This window comes from Gadus morhua, chromosome 10, assembly GCF_902167405.1.
Source record: "Gadus morhua chromosome 10, gadMor3.0, whole genome shotgun sequence".
Taxonomy (NCBI): Eukaryota; Metazoa; Chordata; class Actinopteri; order Gadiformes; family Gadidae; genus Gadus; species Gadus morhua.
The window spans coordinates 19310558-19331751 of NC_044057.1; the positions used below are offsets into that span (position 1 = coordinate 19310558).

Below are 21194 nucleotides of genomic sequence, written 5' to 3' on the forward strand. Positions count from 1 at the left end.
GTTTAGAAATCCTTGCATGATGTGGCGAAGAGTTAAATCCCAGACAATATCAAGTCTCAAAGCAGTCTTTTCTTGACGACTGCTTCATTACCCAAAGTGTTTAATAGCTCGTGTGACTGAAGAGCAGCATCTAAAACACAAATCGAAGGCTAATGTCTTTGATCGGTCAGTGTCTATCCATTACGGTTTTGTAGCTCCGCCCCTCTCGGCATCCTACCTTGTTGTCGATCCGCCTCCTCCCGTCTCTCCTTTGCTACTCGTAGTTTTTCGTCTATCCTGATTACGGCGCCGTCGATGACTGAGAGCACACACATTGATAGCGTCAAGTCTCACACACACACACACACACACACACACACACACACACACACACACAGAAGTGATCCTCCATGCTGGACGGTGAAGGCATTGCAATGTGTGTGTGCAGTGTCATGAGGGATTTAGGAATATGATAAACGAGGATAATGCACTTTGAGGACTGCACTGGCTACAGCAATGAAGAGCATCTAGTGGGGCTGATTCCAGGAGAGAGTTTAATCAGTACAACTACACAGCGGTGATAACTGGTTGAAACTGGTGGCAGGGGTCAGTTCGTCCCCTGTTTTGAGTCACCAGGTTAGCACGTCTCCAGCGGGCCGTCGTCGGTGTCCATTACCTGGCTTGGGCCCCTGAGGTTTAGCGGTTGTGCTGGGTGGTGTCGGCCCTGGGCTGTTCCCAGACAGGCTGCGGCGCTCTTCTGCCTGGGCCTGGGCAGCGGCAGCTGAACACAAACACACACACACAGTAATGTCAGTCACACGCCTCGGCCCAGCCTGGCCCGACATGTCAACAACATTGGTGAACCCGAGCCAATGAACGACGGGCCGGGCGCTTTCTGGAAACACGATTTCGAAGTGCGGTCTTCCCTGCATAGGAATGCAAGTGTCGGAGCGACCCAGGCGGATTTGAATCTACAGAACAATCCTGCTATTCAGTCTGCCAAAAGTGAACACCCGCCGTCCCAACCCCTACACCGTCCCTGCACACAGTGGGACCAGTGGACACACACACACACACACACACACACGGTATGTGATAGGCTGCTGGGACATCGGCAGAGAGGGGGCAGCCGCGTGGGGGGCGGCCCTGCCAACGTCTCGTCCTGATCTGGAGCAGAACAGTGCTGCTTGGTAGCAACGGCTTGATGGGGACCAAAGTGTGCGGCATTGCATGACTTTGTCGAAGTGAGATATAAAAATCGAACTGTCCCCTTGTGGTTGTAGTTCATTTGAGCAAGATCTCAAATGTAAACAAAAAAGGTTGGTTGGACTGAATCATTTTTAAACTAGCTCTCATTGGTCATTATTCGTTCCTGCTTCGATTATTATCCAGTTCAGATGTCTGCCCCGAGCATGGGGCGCCGGGGTGAGGGGGGTTTCGACATGGCTGATCAGTGTTTGCATTACACAGCAAGCCAGACAGAGGCCAGACCCAACACAGAGGGGCACCCCCGAGCATAATAGCCCACACTGATTGTAATCCCGAGTACAGAGCATGTAATCGCCTACATTTGCAGGCTGCATGTCGGCTGGGTGATTAGTGGAACCTGCTCTTCGCCGGATTCTGGCCAGCATTTTGTGTGTCCAGGGTTCACAACAACAGGCATAAATAGCCAGTTTTCCTGAGCGGGGCCAAAACTGAGACGAGGGCAACAGCAGAGTTAATGGACCAATAGAGGGAAGGAAGTGGGGGGATGATGAGGCTTTATTAGCCCTGGTTGTAGCCTAGCGCCCTCGTGGCTAGACTTTCCTCCCTCTGGGTCCCTCTGTCCATTCGTTTCCATGCCCTTGTATGTGTCTAAGTCCTCCACCGTGCCAGAGTTGCTGACACAGGAAGAGAGGTAACCATTCATGTGATACTCACATTATTGATGAACACTGGAGCTTCAGGGTTGGCCTAGAACTCTCCTTTAATTCCGTTCAACACATGCATTATTTATCAATTCACACTGCTGTTTTACGTCTGAAGCCAAGAAAAATGGAAGAATGGCTCATATTTAAAACGTTAAAATGTAATCAGGAAATTAGCCGTTAGCACTATTTCATTTATTAGAATCAAAACACTATAAAATCCCAAAAGGCCCCAATTATCACAGTTAATTTGTGGGTAATATAATTACAGCTTTCAGCAAATTAGGCTTCAATGCCTCGAGGGAAATCAGTAAATAACATAATTAAGTTGACTTTTAATCACATTAAGGCATCAATATTCAACGCTCCAAGCATCCAACCAGAGCCATCAATAGGTTTGGGGGGAGTTATTTTTGAAGTAGGCTAAATAATACCACTGGCCGAGTCACAGTGAAGTAAGCATGTCACAAGGGAGGATCAGGGCTATTTCGACCAACAGGGAGGCCGTCGGCCATCGTATTCCTCATTCAGCCAAACGAGGAGAGGATAAAGGGCCCGTTTGGTCCACTCCCTCCCCCCCCCCCCCCCCGGAGGGAGACGGAGGCTTCTCGTAACACAAGGTGACCTGGACAAATTGAGCGGTAAAGCCTTTGTGCACTCATTTGGCTATCAAATAGAGCCGGCGTGCCTTTTGTTTGTCATGCGACTGCAGGGCGTGATGGTGGCTGCAATGTGTACCCAGAGGAGGAGGCTACCGATCGGATACGTGGGAACATATGGAGCCGGGGTTAAAAGTTGATGGTTGGAATATCATTGACAAACATGTACATTGACGTGGAGTTCAGAAGGGAGACACTATACAAACACAAGTTGAAAGATAACAATTGTCTTGTATTCACACACACACACACACACACACACACACAACCGCCACAACCAAAGAAACAAATCTGTCCATTAAAAGGAAAGCCAATATAAATTTGATCAGTGTCATTTAGAAGAGCAACACCATATGTTAAAATGGGATACAGCCTATTTCCAAGCCCTGGACGTAAGCCGTTTCCCCAAATGTAATCTTAACTGCCGTCGCTTATCAAGCATCGCTGAACCCGACCTGGGCCAGGTATCCCGTTTCATGTCCTGATAAAAGAATCCTCAAAAAAGGACAATGCGCTGACGAGACTTGCCCTTCCCAAAAGCCCAGAGACTGGCATAAGAGCAGAACACAGTTGTTTCCAAAGGGTCAAAGTGGATTACAGAGGGGATGGGTCCGCGGCTTATCCCTAGAGGAAGTGCACTAGGTCAGCTCACTTTTGCTCTCACGCTACACTCCAGTCCAGTCAATCCCATGGGAGGGTGGAGATAAATAAAAAGGTATACATGTGTGTTAGACGACCATCGGATTTGAATGTCCACGGGTGATCGCCTGCTGATCATACCATAAGGATATGGCTAATTTACATAGAATACAATTAGTCCCGTATTGAAGCACTGCAGCTGTTCACAACTAAAAGTGATCAATTTGTGTTGAACTAAGTAGTTCTAGTCAAACATATCGGAAAACATTTTTTCGATGAAATAAGAGCAGCCTCTGTGTCTTGAGATGAATGTTCCCAGCACTGCCATGATGTTGCAAGCAGCTGGATTTCTGTTAAAATAAGAAACTTTCTGTCGATCCAAATAAAGTCTCCATAGTATGCAAATAAAGTCTCTATAGTAAGCAAATAACAAGGTTATCAGATGCACAGCAGATGAGTTACCTTTACAATACATTTGTATCTTCTATCGCAAGTTAGAAAAAACCAAGGATCACAGCTGGCCACATCTCAGCCACAGGACGTCCCATCAGAAACGTGACACCGTGAAGGATCCGAATCAGCTTGGTCATGTGATCACACAACTGAGAATATACCGGAAAGCACAGGGCGGGAGAAAAAATGGCTGAGTCGGTCAGCAGCAGCACTGCAGTGTTAAAAGGAAACAGGAAGAAAAAGTCTTTCTAACATTAAGACGCTAATCTCAGGCACGCGCAGAGCCGCAGCACCAAACTTTAGACCGGCTTTGCGCTGCAATGTATACGGCTTAGCCTGCCTCCCAGCTTAAGAGCCATGAGCAGTGACCTGACACAGGGCCCTGGAAGTCAAACAAGAGCACGTGCCATTGAGGGTGATTGAAAATATAAAGTACTATCTATTGACACACGCACGCACAGAAACATACACGTCACCCACGCACATTCACAGAGCATCGTTTCTGTTTATTTCTCCATTGGCCTCATGAGATCCCAGATTGGTCCTGGTAGACACAGGGCACGGAACCAATGAGAAGACGCCTGCCTTTCATCTCCCCATCACTATGGAGATAGCATTGATTAGCATACACTTGCTGATGCTCGTTGGTAGGATACTGAGAACCGAGGGCTTGATTTGGAAAAATATTGTAATTATAGCTTTGGAGAGATGGCAAAACCACCAGCAGTTGCGGCAAACGCTGTATCCACTGATCATGCTTTTGCATCTACTCCAGCACACACGCTAATAAAAACTATGATACAACAAGGCCTGGACAACATGAGATGGAGGGCCCAGCGCCAATCAGCTCCACTTGTGGGGCAACTGGATAGGTTAGGCAGTAGGGTTGTTATGAGCCCAGTTAAGTCCCGTCCCTCACCACGGGGCTCCCGACGGCATCCCTCCACAAGCTGGACATGACTAAACAGGAAACGGCCCAGCAGGCCCAAGGCCCGTTCGGGTCGACTGCCAACATACCAGTTAAGGGCAGATCCGTGTTTAACACTTACCCATGCAATAAGCCTTACCATGCTATACCATGTTAATGCTATGGCAGTGTAAACTTTATAAAATAATATACAGACCCTGGTGTTACAGAGGTAACACACACACACACCTCTGGGATTACTTAAGGCTTCGTCATGTTAAGGTAAGCCAGCTATTTCTGGAACGAGCGAGATAATGATTGTCCCATCCTCTATTCGGTACCACAGCGTTCCCTGACTGGACTTCAGCAGGATGCTTCATCTGGGTCTCACTTAAAAAGGCCTCTATCCAAAATACATCTTGTAGAAGGGGATTGTATTCATTCAAGTGTTTGTTTTGTTTCGAAAACATAAATTGGGAATGGAGTCTATTAAAAACAAAAAATAAAAAGAATGTGAATAGCATTGTAAATTGAGGTTAACACAAAACAAAAGCAAAGGCTAGGGATATGCAAATTCAAATATTTCCCATTCAAATATAAAAAATGTTGTGTTTCAGTGGTGCGCTTCCAAATACATCTTGCCTGACCTGTGGACTGCCATTTCCAACGAATAACATTATACAAAATAACTAGACTATGCGCACAACACAATCAAACCATGGTAAGAACACGTGAGGCTTTGGTTCTGTTGAGAGTTCATATAATGTTTAGAAATTACGCCAAGAAAATCAAGGCAGGTCTGTTTCCGCCTTTGGTCAAACTTAACCCGGTTCAGAAATATTTCTCATGTTTTACATTCTGTAGGAGCCTTCGGTCGAGCCAAAGAGTAGAAAAAAAAAAAGAGGGCGGTAGCCTTGCGGCGGGTCTCCAAGTTGTCTGATGTTCCATCATAATTAGATGGTGCATGGCCTCCTGGTTCACATACTTGTAGAGGTGACACACTTATGCACAGGTCGGCTCCCTGGCAATGTTCATTTATTCATGACCCGTATACTGTGCCATGACACAAAGTCGTGGAAGGAGACCTCTGAAGAGGGGGCTTGTCATACAACAGAGACCAACACTCATTCATAACTTGACTCAGACAACTCGAAGTTTTTTCCTTCAACAATCATCCGACATATATTATTTTTTTCCCAGAGCTGCATTAATCAAAAGACATGTCTGTCAACTGAAAGAATGCACAAATCATACAGGATGAAGTGAGAAGCGAATTTTGGCCACGTTTTAGCTCAGAACAACCACCAAAAATGGAGCCAGTCCACAAACGATTCGAGTATGCAGAGAACTCCCTAAAACACCCTCGAAACAACCAGTGAGCCCCGACTGAAGCTTGAGTGAAAACAAAGTAGGCATTCAAACTCTGATACAGACACACAGTAAACATCTGCGCTAAGAACGACTGGGGCCATCCAAAAAATGAACGAAGAGCTTACCAACTACATTTGTCTGCTACCGCTAAATTCGGTTAATTCAATTATTTACAAATTCACAATGTGGAAAATCACACAATAAATCTATTCATTACTGCACTTTTCTGATCGCTATATAAATATATTTATATTGCGACAACTTGACACACATCCCAGCTGATAAACGATTACCCTTCACCTTTTGCAGACATGTCATATAATGGCGGTTTCCTTTAATGACACAACGTCTAGAACTCAACAAACCAGGTCAGATTGTTGTATGGCTTCACTGCCGAGAGTGAGAGGGCAATGGCATATGTCAACAAAAAAAAGCTTAACGATACCGTTAACTCATGACAACGGTGGCCTAAAAAACAACATAGGAGACCAAGGACCGGTTCAGGAAGTCGAACGGTTTACTTTTCTCCACTGCGCTGCGGCAATAAACTGTCTGCAAACCGGATTCGCGGTTAAATGAAATTAACGGTAAATTGGCCGGAGCAGCAATCAAGCGAATAGGACAGTAATGACGAAAACAACAAAAAACAATACTTGGGTGGGGAGCGAAGCTCAGTTATTGAGATGGTGTTTGACAGGAGTTCTTTGTACGTGACCCATCACAAAGGATGGGTCAACATAGTGAGGGGAAACCTCATTGTGGTCAGCCAGGGAAGATCACCAGAGGTTCCGAGTAGTTTCATTGATCAGCCAATAATTTGTCATCATCATAAACATCATCAACTTTATGTGCATACGTCCAGGGCTCTCCAAAAGCGGGTCGTCGACGTTGCTAACTACCCAATAAGTGCATACATCCTGTTCACTAATCGCGCCACAAAACAGACCTTCTATCACTAAGCAGTCATATGTAAATCCCTGGTTTGGTAGGAATAAAAGTACAACTGTAGCAGCCCACCGAGCTCCTAAACAAGCCACTTCAGGCAGAAAAAAAGTTTAGGATACGTTGATATTTCATTCGTTTCACTACAAACGCCGGTGCAAGAGCAGGCATTTCACTGGGGACAAATAAGTCGCATGATCGCTGACCAGATAGACAAGGGGAAACTAGTTGCAGACTTCCAAGCATATCCATTGTCAGCAAATAGCCGGGCAGCAAGCTAGCCAAGTATGCTAACCGCGTGAGGAAACACCAACACATAAACAAGCGAGAAGCGGCAGTCGCCGACAAAACACCACACACTAATACACCAGGGTAAGGAGCGATCGGTGCATTTATCATCCAGACGGCCGACGTGTTTCTTACCCATTTGGGCTCGCAAGCCTTTGAGAGACGTCGCACTCTCCGCCATTTCTGTGAAGTTTCCCTTCTCTCTCTCTTTTTCTGAAGCCGAGGCGCGCAACACATAGCCGCCGGTAGGGCGCGGGGACGTGGACCATGCAATTAGGACCAATAACGCCTCCTAGCGTATCCGAGGCTCGATGCAGGCTATAATGTGAATTGCTCATAATATTGTGTAGGGCCTAATGGGTGTTGGGTGAAAAACGGCATCAGATGATAATATAAAATTGCCATACTTGATAGTAAATAAAAGGATACACATATTTCTCATCGTTGCAGTTAATGTCATTGTATTTTAACATACAAATAATATTCTCTCATATATCCCATTTTAATAGAAGTCAATTACATTTGAAAGTTCCATTAACTGTGGAATACCATATGGAAAAACATACATATATTAGGGACATACAAAAATGTACACCGCAAAACAATATAATTACTTTTAAAACCTACCGACCAAATTGCTCGCAACTTGTGACTTATAACCGTGCAGTGGAAAGAAAGAAAACTCCTACAAAATGCATCAATACATCTGGTAGAATGTTACCTTTTGGGGTTATAGTCCAAGTATGGGTCCCTGCTCTGAAAATTTGAGTTGCTCACCGTGTCGATGTTGTCGAAGAATCTGTTGAGGCGAACTGGGAATGATCAGGGCAAAATATATTGATATGTTTCAGCAGCAAGGAGGCTCTTTTTTTCCCAGACCTCTATGTTCTGTCGCCTTTCCTGAACACAACATCGTCTGTTCAAGACTGCCTCACATGCTTTAGCCAGAGGGCCTCATTTATTTTACATGGTAAACAGGAAGAAGTAACATCACACGAAGGGGTTTGGTTGCACAATGGCTTCAATTTCACAGAATTTCCCAGTGTCTTATTTAATGCTTACCTAATGCAATAATCAATATTTCAATGGAATTTGAATGGGGGAAGCATATGACCCCTAATAATATAAAATTCATAGACATGGGGTGATAAAGTGGTCAGCTTTATGGTGGTCAATTCCTTTTTTGCTGTACGCAGTCCATAAAAAGTGACATAAACCTTTACTATTGAACATTATATTTGCATAGCTTTCAACGGTAAAGACATATTGTTTTTATTTATACTATTTAAACTTAAAAGATGCATCCATTTTTTTTTACTTTAAACCATTTAAATGCTAAACAAATCATTTAATTAATACAACATTCAATGAATGAATAACAACTCTTTCTTTCGTAAACTATTGTGGTTGTTGCACTGTTCACTTATTCATTACGGCCTGGTGTATCCTAGCAACGACCCATGGGCAGGGTAGGAGTGCTGCAGCCTGAGCCAGTTGGGGCAGCAGTATATAGGTGGAGGCACGGAGGTAATGGAAAAGGTCTGGGAAGCTATGGAGGTGGGCCAGGATTTGAGGGTGGACTCCAAGGAAACGAGCGAACCTCCGCAAGGCACTGCCCCGATGGTCTGCGGAGCCCAGCAGCAGGGACATGTCCTGGATTGCGTCGTAGTCCAGCAAGTCGATGCTCTGACCTATAGAAGAGCAGCACACACAACACGACCAATGGGAAGAGTCGGTTTGAGAGTTGATTTCTTTAACAAACCAATTCACCGACAAGAGTAAAATTAGGCCTACATTCGTGTAGCACTTTTTAAAGGATTCAAAGACAAAATAATAATATAACATTTATAGTTAAACTAATTTGAATTAATATAAAGTCCCATAAAATATGAATAATGACTTTAACAGTGAAACATTTGAAGTGTTGATAAAAAGGTGAAATTTAATGGTGGGTTGTGAGGGATATATTTGGAGAAAGCTGCCCCAAACATATATCAAGATGGAAAGGCCCTCTCGGCCAAGGTTTATTGTTTCATGAGTTGTGTGATCGTTTTTTACACTTTTAATAACGTCACCTGTGAACTGGGGTCTGGCTAAATCAGCCATTGCCCTTTTCCATCTGTTGTAGGCTGAGATATGATCTTGAATCCAAAGGGTGTAACTAGTTACTCGTTTACATGTCCTGAATGTAAGCATGAAGACAGATTTACCTTGAGCTGTGTCCCATATTGTCTGCAGGTGTTGCTCCATCTAATATTTAGATAGGGAAAAAGCAGCCTCGTAAGGACCTCTCTGTCCCACAGTCACATGATACTTCTGATCAAATATGCTCTTCCGACAGAGGAAACTAACTTACAACTGCACTGTGCACATTTCTAACTCCAATGATCAAGCAGGTATTATGAGTATTATAATAAAACCAAATTAGGGAATAAATGTAGGTTTATAAAATAGATTCAAAGTAAAAAATCAATCAAATATTTAAGATGGGAGGAAGTCCGAAATCTTAGCTAAAATATCTGCTGGCTTCTTTATGATTAAGGGGATGAGTGCTTAACTTCACAACTTAGAGAGTCGACATAGAGAAAACCCTATTTACTTATGTTCATGAAATTTTGCATTTTAATCATGTCAACTTTAAACACCTACGGTTTCTCATGTTGAAAGAAGGCTTTTATCTCAGAAATTATGCATACATGATCGGTTGCAGTGTTTGGCATGGAAAGTGCTGTTTAAATGCAGATTGATCTGATCGATTGACGTGACCTGCTGGGTGCAGTATCTATTGTCTGGTCCTGTTTCTCCACACAGAGCGTTCTCTGACTGTCCAGAGGGCTTGATATTAGTGGTCAAGTTGATGACAATAGAAGCAGGAGGGACCTCGTTATCCCTACTCGATGTCATCGGTTAGCTAGTTAGGGACAGAACATATTGTTTGTTAATTAATGTTTTATGAAATATGGTGAGAATAGTGAGGATAATTTCAAATGATATAATATCAAGCAATAGGCCTATATTGCAATATTATAATATTATAACAATCTGCATGAATATAATGAATATAATATCATATTGGTGTAATAGTATAATACGTATAATATAATGATAACAATGTGTTGCAATTGTAAATATTAACCATTGTAAATAAAAACAGTGTACTATCATGTGTCCCAACAAAGCCTAAATAATAATGAAAAATCAATTAGAGTTTGTGTGTACATGTGTACTACAGATGACTGGGGTTGAGGTCAAGGTGTTCATACAGCGAATTAGTGTGAGCCAAAACACCTGGGAGGAGTTGGGGGAAGAAGAGGAGGAAGAAGAGGAGCCATCAGCTGTGTGTGGAGCTGTGGTGGGTGTGTGGCCGCAGGGTGTTAGGAGCCGGCAGAGACAGCAGACGAGGTCTGGGGGACTAACGTCACCAGACCTGATCCAGAGTGCAGGCCATCAGGCCCGAGACAGTATTTGGGCTCCTTTTCTGAGGACAAACAAATAGTGGCCTGTCCCTTAATCGATTGTACAAACCATAAGATGATAAACACAGAGAATACGTTTTTTTGTGACTTACTCAATCGCTCAACTGCCAGTAGGAATGTCCAAAGCATGAGGATAATCAGGAACGTCGAAGCAGCTGTGGCAGAGCCAACTAGAACCATGGAAACTGTTCTGGATTGTGTCTCTTGACAATTTACAATTTATCAAACTCATGAAAATACTTTAACACACAGTTTAAGAGAAAATGCGTTTTGGCTATCTTTAGACTACTCACTGGTAACTGTATATTTCTTGTAATTTCCTCCAGAGACGTTAACTGCAATATCTGCTATTTTAAAGGGAAATAGTTATTTACCTCAACATAAGAATCAAAAACCTCCAAATAAAGATTTTCTAAATGATATCACAGTATATCATCTTTGTCTATCTCTGGCTGTTACCTTGTGCTTTAGAGTCTTGATGTTTTAAACGCAAACAACTTGTATGGATGGCAAGTTTATTACAGGGGACACAGGAAGGGTCAACCTGCCCCCTCATACTCCTGAGCTCATAGCATGCACAATAAGCACATTCAGCCATTTTTACACTCGAAAACATTACACATGTAGCGTTACATAGTTTTACCTTGATTTAGCCTTTCCCACATAGGCCTACATCAGTTTGGATAGAGCCTACTAACCCGGGAAGGCAGTGTCCACACTGAGCGTTGTTAAATGCGTTGCACGTCGTCCTCTTCTGGCGGTTCAGCAGATTGCACTGGGTGCAGCGGATACATGGAGCCATCCCCGCGGCCTCTCGTAAGGTCTCGCTGCAGCCTGTAGGTCGGACATGGACATCCAACGTCCAAGTGCTGTCACGTGACGACAAGATGGCGGACGCGGTGAGACCACGGGTGACTCCTTAGCTGTGTCCCTATTCCTCTACGAATAGTTAAATCTCCTATCCTTTACTTAACCTTTGTGGAAAACGTCATAGGGTCAAGGAGGGATGAAAATGTTCTTCCTTTCGAACATAGGAAAAGACAGCGCTGTTTAAAATGAATTCGACTACACTTTTCCCAACCGACATTCATTGCGCGACGGGGAGTATTGCTGACCTCTAGCGTTTCTACGGTGGAACTACAGTTTTCCGAAGTTGGTCTGCAACAGGGTTTCTCAAGGGAAAAAAATGTAGGCGGGTAACGCCGTCAGCATCCCAGTGGTGAAAAAAAACATTGAACCGTGGACCTCGGGGAGTGAGGTCAAGTGAGGTCTAAATCACAAAACTGAGGTTCATCCTCTCAAAGTAATGTACATTCGGATTAAAACTAACAAATAACAGGATTGTATTGAAAGCTAGAGAGAGTCGACTTTTCTATTTATTTATTTATTTTTGTTCAAATTAATATTGATATAATAAAAAAAAACGTACTGGCAATGATGGAAAAGTATAACAAAATGGGGAACGCCTTCACATGACAAAGGAAGAAAAAGGGAACAGAAATTGTTTGCTTTCGATTTCTAACATTATCTTTCGCATGCTGGGAACCACCAAAACCCAGTTCTTGAAATTCAAATTATAGCCCAGGGGCTTTTTTCGTGCGCCATAAGCTAAATCACCATTTTGTTCCCTTGTTAAGCAAACGATAGTAACTTAACTGATTCTAATTTATTTATTTAAATGGAGGGCACTCTGGGTTAGATGTCGGGCTGACAACCTGCCTGGAGTTTTGGTTTGGATTGTGGAGATTCACCATGCTCTCAATCATGGTGAGGTTCAATATGGACCATTCTACCTAGACGGATATGCCCCGAGTACAAACACAGCCTATTCAATTTGCAGGGTGCTTTTATCATGGTAGTGAACATTGCTACAACACGGGCCATCAATGGCGATTCTACACGGGGGCCTACAGGGGCCAGTGCCCCTTTAGACATATCCCTGGCCCCCCCTGTGGCCCCCCGTGATGACCAAATAAAATAACTATGATTTTACGGATTTTACGGAACTAATTTGACGCAACGTTCTACACGGGTAACTTAGAGCGGCTAACCCAAACACTGTGCTGCTGCTTCTCGGTTAATGAGAGCTCAGCGACTATACTCTTGGAGAAAGAGCCACGAATTCTCCTGTTGCAAGAGTCAAAGCTAAGTATAACGATTTCATTTCCTAAGTGAGTTGCTATTCTTATAGCAACTGTCATGAAATGAGGAAAGAACAGTAGAACAGGGAAGTTTCCTTTGCGCTCTTTAGCCTTTGCAAGATTGCTGGAACTTCCTGTAAGCTCAGCCTCTTGGGAACACAGTTTCTCCGCCCTGAAACTGATAAAATAAATGGGCAATTGCACATTGTTTTGCACTTCGTTGTCACCCTGGAGTACAAAACAAATGTTTATAAGATTTTGATGATTTAGTATCCCCAACAACAAGCGCTCCAATGCGTTCTTGTCGTATTGATTTCAAGGAGGTTAGGCCAACAGCGACAATCCCAATTTCCATGTGAAAAAGGGTCAACTTATGTCGGCCTTCTAGTACCCTGATAGTGCCCTTCTGCCCGTCGGTAACCCTTCCTTTTACAGTCCCCTAATTACTAGGTATTTACCCGGTACATACATGGTAAATTATAGTGTATTACTGGGTAATTACCACTGGTAATAAGAAGGTAAATACAGAGGTAGTTACCCGGTAAATACATGGTAAATCATAGTGTCTTACTGGGTAATTACCACTGGTAATAAGAAGGTAAATACAGAGGAATTATCCGGTAAATTATAGTGTATTACTGTGTAATTACCACTGGTAATAAGAAGGTAAATACAGAGGAATTATAGCTGATGTACCAAGTAAAACGTCCACTATTACGCATCAACTCAACTAAGTAGTGTGTAGTTGTAACTGTTTTAGGTTGGTAATAACTCCGATATTGTGTACTTCCTAGGAAATTAGGCAACCAATTCTTAGAAACACCTATTATCCAAGGTTTATGTTGGCAACAGCCCAAATTTAATGATGTACTATCTAGAAATTTGCATAGTACTTTCCAATAAAATACTTTCTTAGTTATTATTCGTAGCTACACCCATTTAGAAAGGGTTTATTCGATTTACCACTATGGAATTACTTACCTGGTAACAACCTCTGCAGGAACAGTTTTCCTCTAGTGTTATGATACATCTTCTTAAATACTGGGTACAAAGCCGTTTGTTTCCATGGTATTACCAGGTTCTTACCATATAATTTATAATAGATACATTCCATTATCCATGCAGTCAACACAAACTTGTACCATGTACGTTCTGCGACGTTACCAAGTAAAACACACCAATTTACCCAGTAATTAAGCTGAAACTGTACTGTAAAAGGAAGCCTCGTTTGTTTCCATGGTATTACCAGGTTCTTACCATATAATTTGTAATACATTATTCCCTTCTCCATGCAGTCAACACAAACTTGTACCATGTACGTTCTGCGACGTTACCAAGTAAAACACGACAATTTACCCAGTAATTAAGCTGAAACTGTACTGTAAAAGGAAGCCTCGTTTGTTTCCATGGTATTACCAGGTTGTTACCATATCATTTGTGATACATTATTCCCTTTTCCATGCAGTCAACACAAACTTGTACCATGTACGTTCTGCGACGTTACCAAGTAAAACACGACAATTTACCCAGTAATTAAGCTGAAACTGTACTGTAAAAGGAAGCCTCGTTTGTTTCCATGGTATTACCAGGTTCTTACCATATAATTTGTAATACATTATTCCCTTTTCCATGCAGTCAACCCAAACTTGTACCATGTACGTTCTGCGACGTTACCAAGTAAAACACGACAATTTACCCAGTAATTAAGCTGAAACTGTACTGTAAAAGGAAGCCTTGTTTATTTCCATGGTATTACCAGGTTCTTACCATATAATTTGTAATACATTATTCCCTTTTCCATGCACTCAACACAAACTTGTACCATGTACGTTCTGCGACGTTACCAAGTAAAGCACGACAATTTAGCCAGTAAGTAAGATGAAACTGTACTGTAAAAGGAAGCCTAGTTTGTTTCCATGGTATTACCAGGTTCTTACCATATAATTTGTAATACATTATTCCCTTTTCCATGCACTCAACACAAACTTGTACCATGTACGTTCTGCGACGTTACCAAGTAAAACACGACAATTTAGCCAGTAAGTAAGCTGAAACTGTACTGTAAAAGGAAGCCTAGTTTGTTTACATGGTATTACCAGGCTCTTACCATATAAGTTGTAACTGGTTATTCCCTTTTCCATGCAATCAACACAAACCATATATGTTCTGCAACATCGTTCACCAGTAGTTAAGCACTTTAATTGTTGTTATAAAACCCCAAACCACTGTTGATGAAAGGCATATTAAAATTAAACAAAATCAAAGGCTTATCTTTCAAACAATGCATATCTCACAAACAGGCACTGAACACTGAAGAAATCTGACAAAAAAAAGAGACGTCCACATCAACTCAATTTAAATGTTACTGATGGTGTGTTCATAAAACACATGACATTGTTATGGCAAGTGACCACAAGGAAGACTGCTTCAACCTCTTCAATTTGAATAAGTGGTGAATGCCATGCAGCAATCTGCCTATGGGAGCATCTTTGTGGTCATTCGCAAACCAATGAGTCCACTCGATGAATGAGAGATGACTCTTTAGTGTCTTCTCTGTGAAGTATCCCTGCAGTCTCAACATCTGGGATTTGAAGGCTGACCAAGACCTGACCAGGTACATCTAAATCTCCCCTTCCATACTGTAATAAAGAATCAGAAGACAAGAAAATAAACATTAGGAGTGTCAATTAATGAACATTTCTAGAACATGTAGAACTCAAAGATTATTTTGTTTATTAGTTAAAAAAGGATGCTGGTCCTCTGGCTATTGTGTTTGGTCATATTGAAAAGAGAAAAAGGCATAGCCATAAATACAGTTAATAGGACGGGAGGGGACAGGCCGTTAGATCCGGTTAGCACTTTAGCATCGAGCTAGTGGAGCTTCTGTCATTCAAAAAACTCGGACATGTTGTTTAAAACCTATAACACCCAATTTATTAAAATATCCGGATTTAATCGGGCTCTCTCCCATAAGTACAGTTAATAGGACGGGAAGAGACAGGCTCTGTTAGCCCCGGTTAGCGCAATGCTAAAGAGCAGCTCTACCGGAGCATGCCACCTCAACAGGTGCAAGTTAGCCTCCGGTTAGATCGGATTCATCAACATAAGTGCAATACATTACGGGCTTAGTATGTTGAGGACGGTTTAGGACACCGTATCGCGAAAAATCACAAACACATGTTGGCGCCATCGATGTCTGTGCAACAACGTCATTTACGTTCTGGCTGCTACCTGTTTTAGGGACCGTCAGCAAATTACACTCACCGACTGGTGGCAAAGACGTTACCATGGAATTGTTTCAGGAAATTAATTACACAAATATATTGCAATATAGTTAATCATGATGCAGTTAATAGTTTAATATTCGACAAAAATCGACTAAACTATATTTGAAATTATTAATTGCATCCCGTTTAACAATAATGCAATATATTAGCAAAGTTACCTGCAGTATGTAGCAGCCCATCATTGGCAACTACTACTACAATCAGGTGACAAAATGTATTTTTTTAGTGATTTTTATGTTATTTTATATGATTTATTTCCAGAAACAATTCCATGGTAACGTCTCTGCCACCAGTCGGTGAGTGTAACTTGTTGACGGTCCCTAAAACAGGTAGCAGCCAGAACGTAAATGACGTTGTTGCACAGTCATCGATGGCGACAACATGTGTTTGTGATTTTCGCGATACGCCGTCCTAAACCGTCCTCAACATACTAAGCCCGTAATGTATTGCACTTATGTTGATGAATCCGATTGGGTGGTAAACCGAATATCTGGCGAATATCAAACCGGAGGCTAACTTGCACCTGTTGAGGTGGCATGCTCCGGTAGAGCTGCTCTTTAGCATCGCGCTAACCGGGGCTAACAGAGCCTGTCTCTTCCCGTCCTATTAACTGTACTTATGGGAGAGAGCCCGATTAAATCCGGTTATTTTAATAAATTGGGTGTTATAGGTTTTAAACAACATGTCCGAGTTATTTGAATGACAGAATCTCCGCTAGCTCGATGCTAAAGGGCTAACCGGAGCTAACAGCCTGTCCCCTCCCGTCCTATTAACTGTATTTATGGCTATGCCTTTTTCTCTTTCAATATGACCAAACACAATGGCCAGAGGACCAGCATCCTTTTTTAACTGATAAACAAAATAATCTTTGAGTTTTACATGTTCTAGAAATGTTCATTAATTGAAAGTCCTAATGTTTATTTTCTTGTCTTCTGATTCTTTATTACAGTATGGAAGGGGAGATTTAGATGTACCTGGTCAGGTCTTGGTCAGCCTTCAAATCCCAGATGTGGAGACTGCAGGGATACCTCACAGAGAAGACGCTAAAGAGTCATCTCTCATTCATCGACTGGACTCATTGGTTTGCGAATGACCACAAAGATTCTCCCATAGGCAGATTGCTGCATGGCATTCACCACTTATTCAAATTGAAGAGGTTGAAGCAGTCTTCCTTGTGGTCACTTGCCATAACACTGTCATGTGTTTTAAGAAAACACCATCAGTAACATTTAAATTGAGTTGATGTGGACGGCTCTTTTTTTTGTCCGATTTCTTCAGTGTTCAGTGCCTGTTTGTGAGATATGCATTGTTTGAAAGATAAGCCTTTGATTTTGTTTAATTTTAATATGCCTTTCATCAACAGTGGTTTGGGGTTTTATAACAACAATTAAAGTGCTTAACTACTGGTGAACGATGTTGCAGAACATATATGGTTTGTGTTGATTGCATGGAAAAGGGAATAACCAGTTACAACTTATATGGTAAGAGCCTGGTAATACCATGGAAACAAACTAGGCTTCCTTTTACAGTACAGTTTCAGCTTACTTACTGGGTAAATTGTCGTGTTTTACTTGGTAACGTCGCAGAACGTACATGGTAAAAGTTTGTGTTGACTGCATCGAAAAGGGAATAATGTATTACAAATTATATGGTAAGAACCTGGTAATACCATGGAAATAAACGAGGCTTCCTTTTACAGTACAGTTTCAGCTTAATTACTGGGTAAATTGTCGTGTTTTACTTGGTAACGTCGCAGAACGTACATGGTACAAGTTTGTGTTGACTGCATGGAAAAGGGAATAATGTATTACAAATTATATGGTAAGAACCTGGTAATACCATGGCAATAAACGAGGCTTCCTTTTACAGTACAGTTTCAGCTTAATTACTGGGTAAATTGTCGTGTTTTACTTGGTAACGTCGCAGAACGTACATGGTACAAGTTTGTGTTGACTGCATGGAAAAGGGAATAATGTATCACAAATGATATGGTAAGAACCTTGTAATACCATGGAAACAAACGAGGCTTCCTTTTACAGTACAGTTTCAGTTTAATTACTGGGTAAATTGTCGTGTTTTACTTGGTAACGTCGCAGAACGTACATGGTAAAAGTTTGTGTTGACTGCATGGAAAAGGGAATAATGTATTACAAATTATGTGGTAAGAACCTGGTAATACCATGGCAATAAACGAGGCTTCCTTTTACAGTACAGTTTCAGCTTAATTACTGGGTAAATTGTCGTGTTTTACTTGGTAACGTCGCAGAACGTACATGGTACAAGTTTGTGTTGACTGCATGGAAAAGGGAATAATGTATTACAAATTATATGCTAAGAACCTGGTAATACCATGGAAACAAACGAGGCTTCCTTTTACAGTACAGTTTCAGCTTAATTACTGGGTAAATTGTCGTGTTTTACTTGGTAACGTCGCAGAACGTACATGGTACATGTTTGTGTTGACTGCATGGATAATGGAATCTATTATAAATTATATGGTAAGAACCTGGTAATACCATGGAAACAAACGGCTTCGTACCCAGTATTTAAGAAGATGTACCATGACACTAGAGGAAAACTGTTCCTGCAGAGGTTGTTACCAGGTCAGTAATTCCATAGTGGTAAATCGAATAAACCCTTTCTAAATGGGTGTAGCTATGAATAATAACTAAGAAAAAGTATTTTATTGGAAAGCACTATGCTAATTTCTAGATAGTACATCATTAAATGTGGGCTGTTACCAACATAAACCTTGGATAATAGGTGTTTATAAGAATTGGTTGCCTAATTTCCTAGGAAGTACACAATACCGGTGTTATTACCAACCTAAAACAGTTACAACTACACGCTACTTAGTTGACTTGATGGGTAATAGTGGAAGTTTTACTTAGTACTTCAGCTGTAATTCCTCTGTATTTACCTTCTTATTACCAGTGGTAATTACACAGTAATACACTATAATTTACCGGATAATTCCTCTGTATTTACCTTCTTATTACCAGTGGTAATTACCCAGTAATACACTATGATTTATCATGTATTTGCTGGGTAACTACCTCTGTATTTACCTTCTTATTACCAGTGGTAATTACCCAGTAATACACTATGATTTACCATGCATGTACCGGGTAAATACCTAGTAATTAGGGGACTGTAAAAGGAAGGGTTACCTGCCCATCTGGTCCTTCTAGTGCCCTTCCAGTGCCCTTCTAGTGCCCTGATAGTGCCCTTCTGCCCGTCTGGTCCTTATAGTGCCCTTCTAGTGCTCTTCCGCCCGTCTGGTGCCCTTCTAGTGCCCTTCTGCCCGTCTGGTGCCCCCATGGTTGAAAAAGTGTGCTTAAGTGCCCTCTATGGTGGTGAAGGTGAGAGAAAGTGCCTTATTGGCTGCCCTTTACACGTGAACAAAAATGAATGAGTGCCCTAGGTTGCCCCTGATGATGTGCCCTCTGGAGCAAGAATATGGCAAACCGAAAAAAAACATGTTGTGGTTAGCTATTGAGGTGCAGACGTTCCTCTCTTTGGTAGCAGACGAACGGGGAATGCGAGGCGTTGCTTTCATGTGGCGTCGCCATGACAAACAGCTACATCGAGTGGTACTTAAATCTCCACTGGATAACGAAGCAAAAAGCGGATTACAGTAAGAGTATGTCAGTACCCATAGTGGAAAAGCGTAATTAGATGCCAAGTTAGAAAAATAAAAATATTATTTTCAGTTTGCATAATCCGTTTAAAATGTATATACATTTTTTGAGCGTTCAAGATCATTCAGGTGAAGGAAAGCTTCCTTAAATGTTTCCGTAGCTGGCTGTCAGCGGTCAAAGACTGTATGGTAGCGGCACATTGAATTTTCTCCAGTCTAATTTTTACTTAAATGTTAGTAAAGATGAAAGTAGTAAGGCATCCTCCTTTCTTTTGCTAAAATGTGAAAGTGCACAATGATGTGAACAACTCATTTTGGTGTTTATAAAGTCGCTAGAATAAGGGGAAACAGTGTCTTTGAAGGAAAAAAATTCCTGAGCACAACTATTTTTTTAAGTGCTGCATGGAGATGTAACAAGTGCCCCGATTGGGACCTTCCAGGCAGCGCTGCCTTTAAGGCTCCGTTGGGTGAACAAAACACCATCAAGTTAGAAAAGCCACTGTGTCCGCTGGTGGGGCCCCATGTTGTCCAGAATGTGCCCTTTTTATTTTTTCGCCCCTGCCCTTCAAACAGTCTGAGTCCGCCACTGCACACACACACACAAATAGTTTTTGTAGGTCATTGTTACGGTTGTGTTAATATTGGAATACACAGCACATCTGCTTCAGAAGATCTATACCCTTCGTTATGGAGATTCTCCAACAAAGTGGAGCACCACCACTTCCTGAGATGTGTTATGTCATGCTGTGGAAGATAACAGTATATCAGTCAGAATTAACTTCCAAAGACTGCAATGAGAGTAGACTGTATGTTTGTACTCGACTACATCATAATTTTGCATTAACTTTAGCCATTTCATTTTCGTATATTTTCCTTTATATATATTTGTATGTATCTAGCATACTATTTGAAATTTCGTTGAGATAAATAAGTTGCATGTAATTATAACTATTATTTAAAGTGTCTGCTATCGTGGATAAATACGTTAACTTAAGGAGCGGACCCATCAAAAACACATTTCACAAACGCATGTTTTTGCAATCACAATTAGGTTGTTTCAGTCATTAGCCAGTGACGTCAGTGGGGGTGGCAAGTGGAATCACGTGACATGTCCATGTCCTACTAGCCGCAGCGAGACATTGTAGGAGGCCACACTGAAATATCCCCTCCCACACACAACACAGAGCGTCGTGCCCCCATCTCCAAAACCACAGTCCTGGCACCAGAGAAGAACGAATAGCAAAAGACATGATGAGTAAGCAGACAGGCATAATATGTAGGCTACTTCTATGGTCGTCGTGGCAAGGTCTTATGTAGATACAGAGATAGTCAAATGAAGTAGGTGGTAGGTCTTCTACGAATCAATTCGAGAAGTGCATAGATCAACTGTAAAGCAACAAACAAAGAAACTATTAAAAAAACTAACAAACTAACAAAAAAACAAAGAAACTAACTCACTAACTTGCTAACTTGCAAACTAACTAATGACTATAACTTAGCCT

The 21194-nt window shown here is 41.8% G+C and overlaps 1 protein-coding gene across 13 annotated transcripts in view; it reads right to left on the reverse strand.

Annotated features, from left to right (window-relative positions):
• The window catches only part of map7d3 (MAP7 domain containing 3), a 32578-nt gene extending 24550 nt beyond the window's left edge, over window positions 1-8028 (reverse strand). For 12 of the 13 annotated variants that reach the window (XM_030368096.1, XM_030368095.1, XM_030368091.1 and 9 more), the window contains exons 1-3: window positions 7284-7398; window positions 656-760; window positions 218-298 (exon numbers count right to left, since the gene is read on the reverse strand). In XM_030368096.1, the coding sequence (XP_030223956.1) occupies window positions 218-298; window positions 656-760; window positions 7284-7329 (232 nt within the window). In that variant the 5' untranslated portion in view covers window positions 7330-7398. Of the gene's footprint in view, window positions 1-217; window positions 299-655; window positions 761-7283; window positions 7399-7925 lie in introns of those variants that run through there. The other variant, XM_030368092.1, reaches the window with a different exon arrangement.
• Window positions 8029-21194: the final 13166 nt, after the last annotated feature.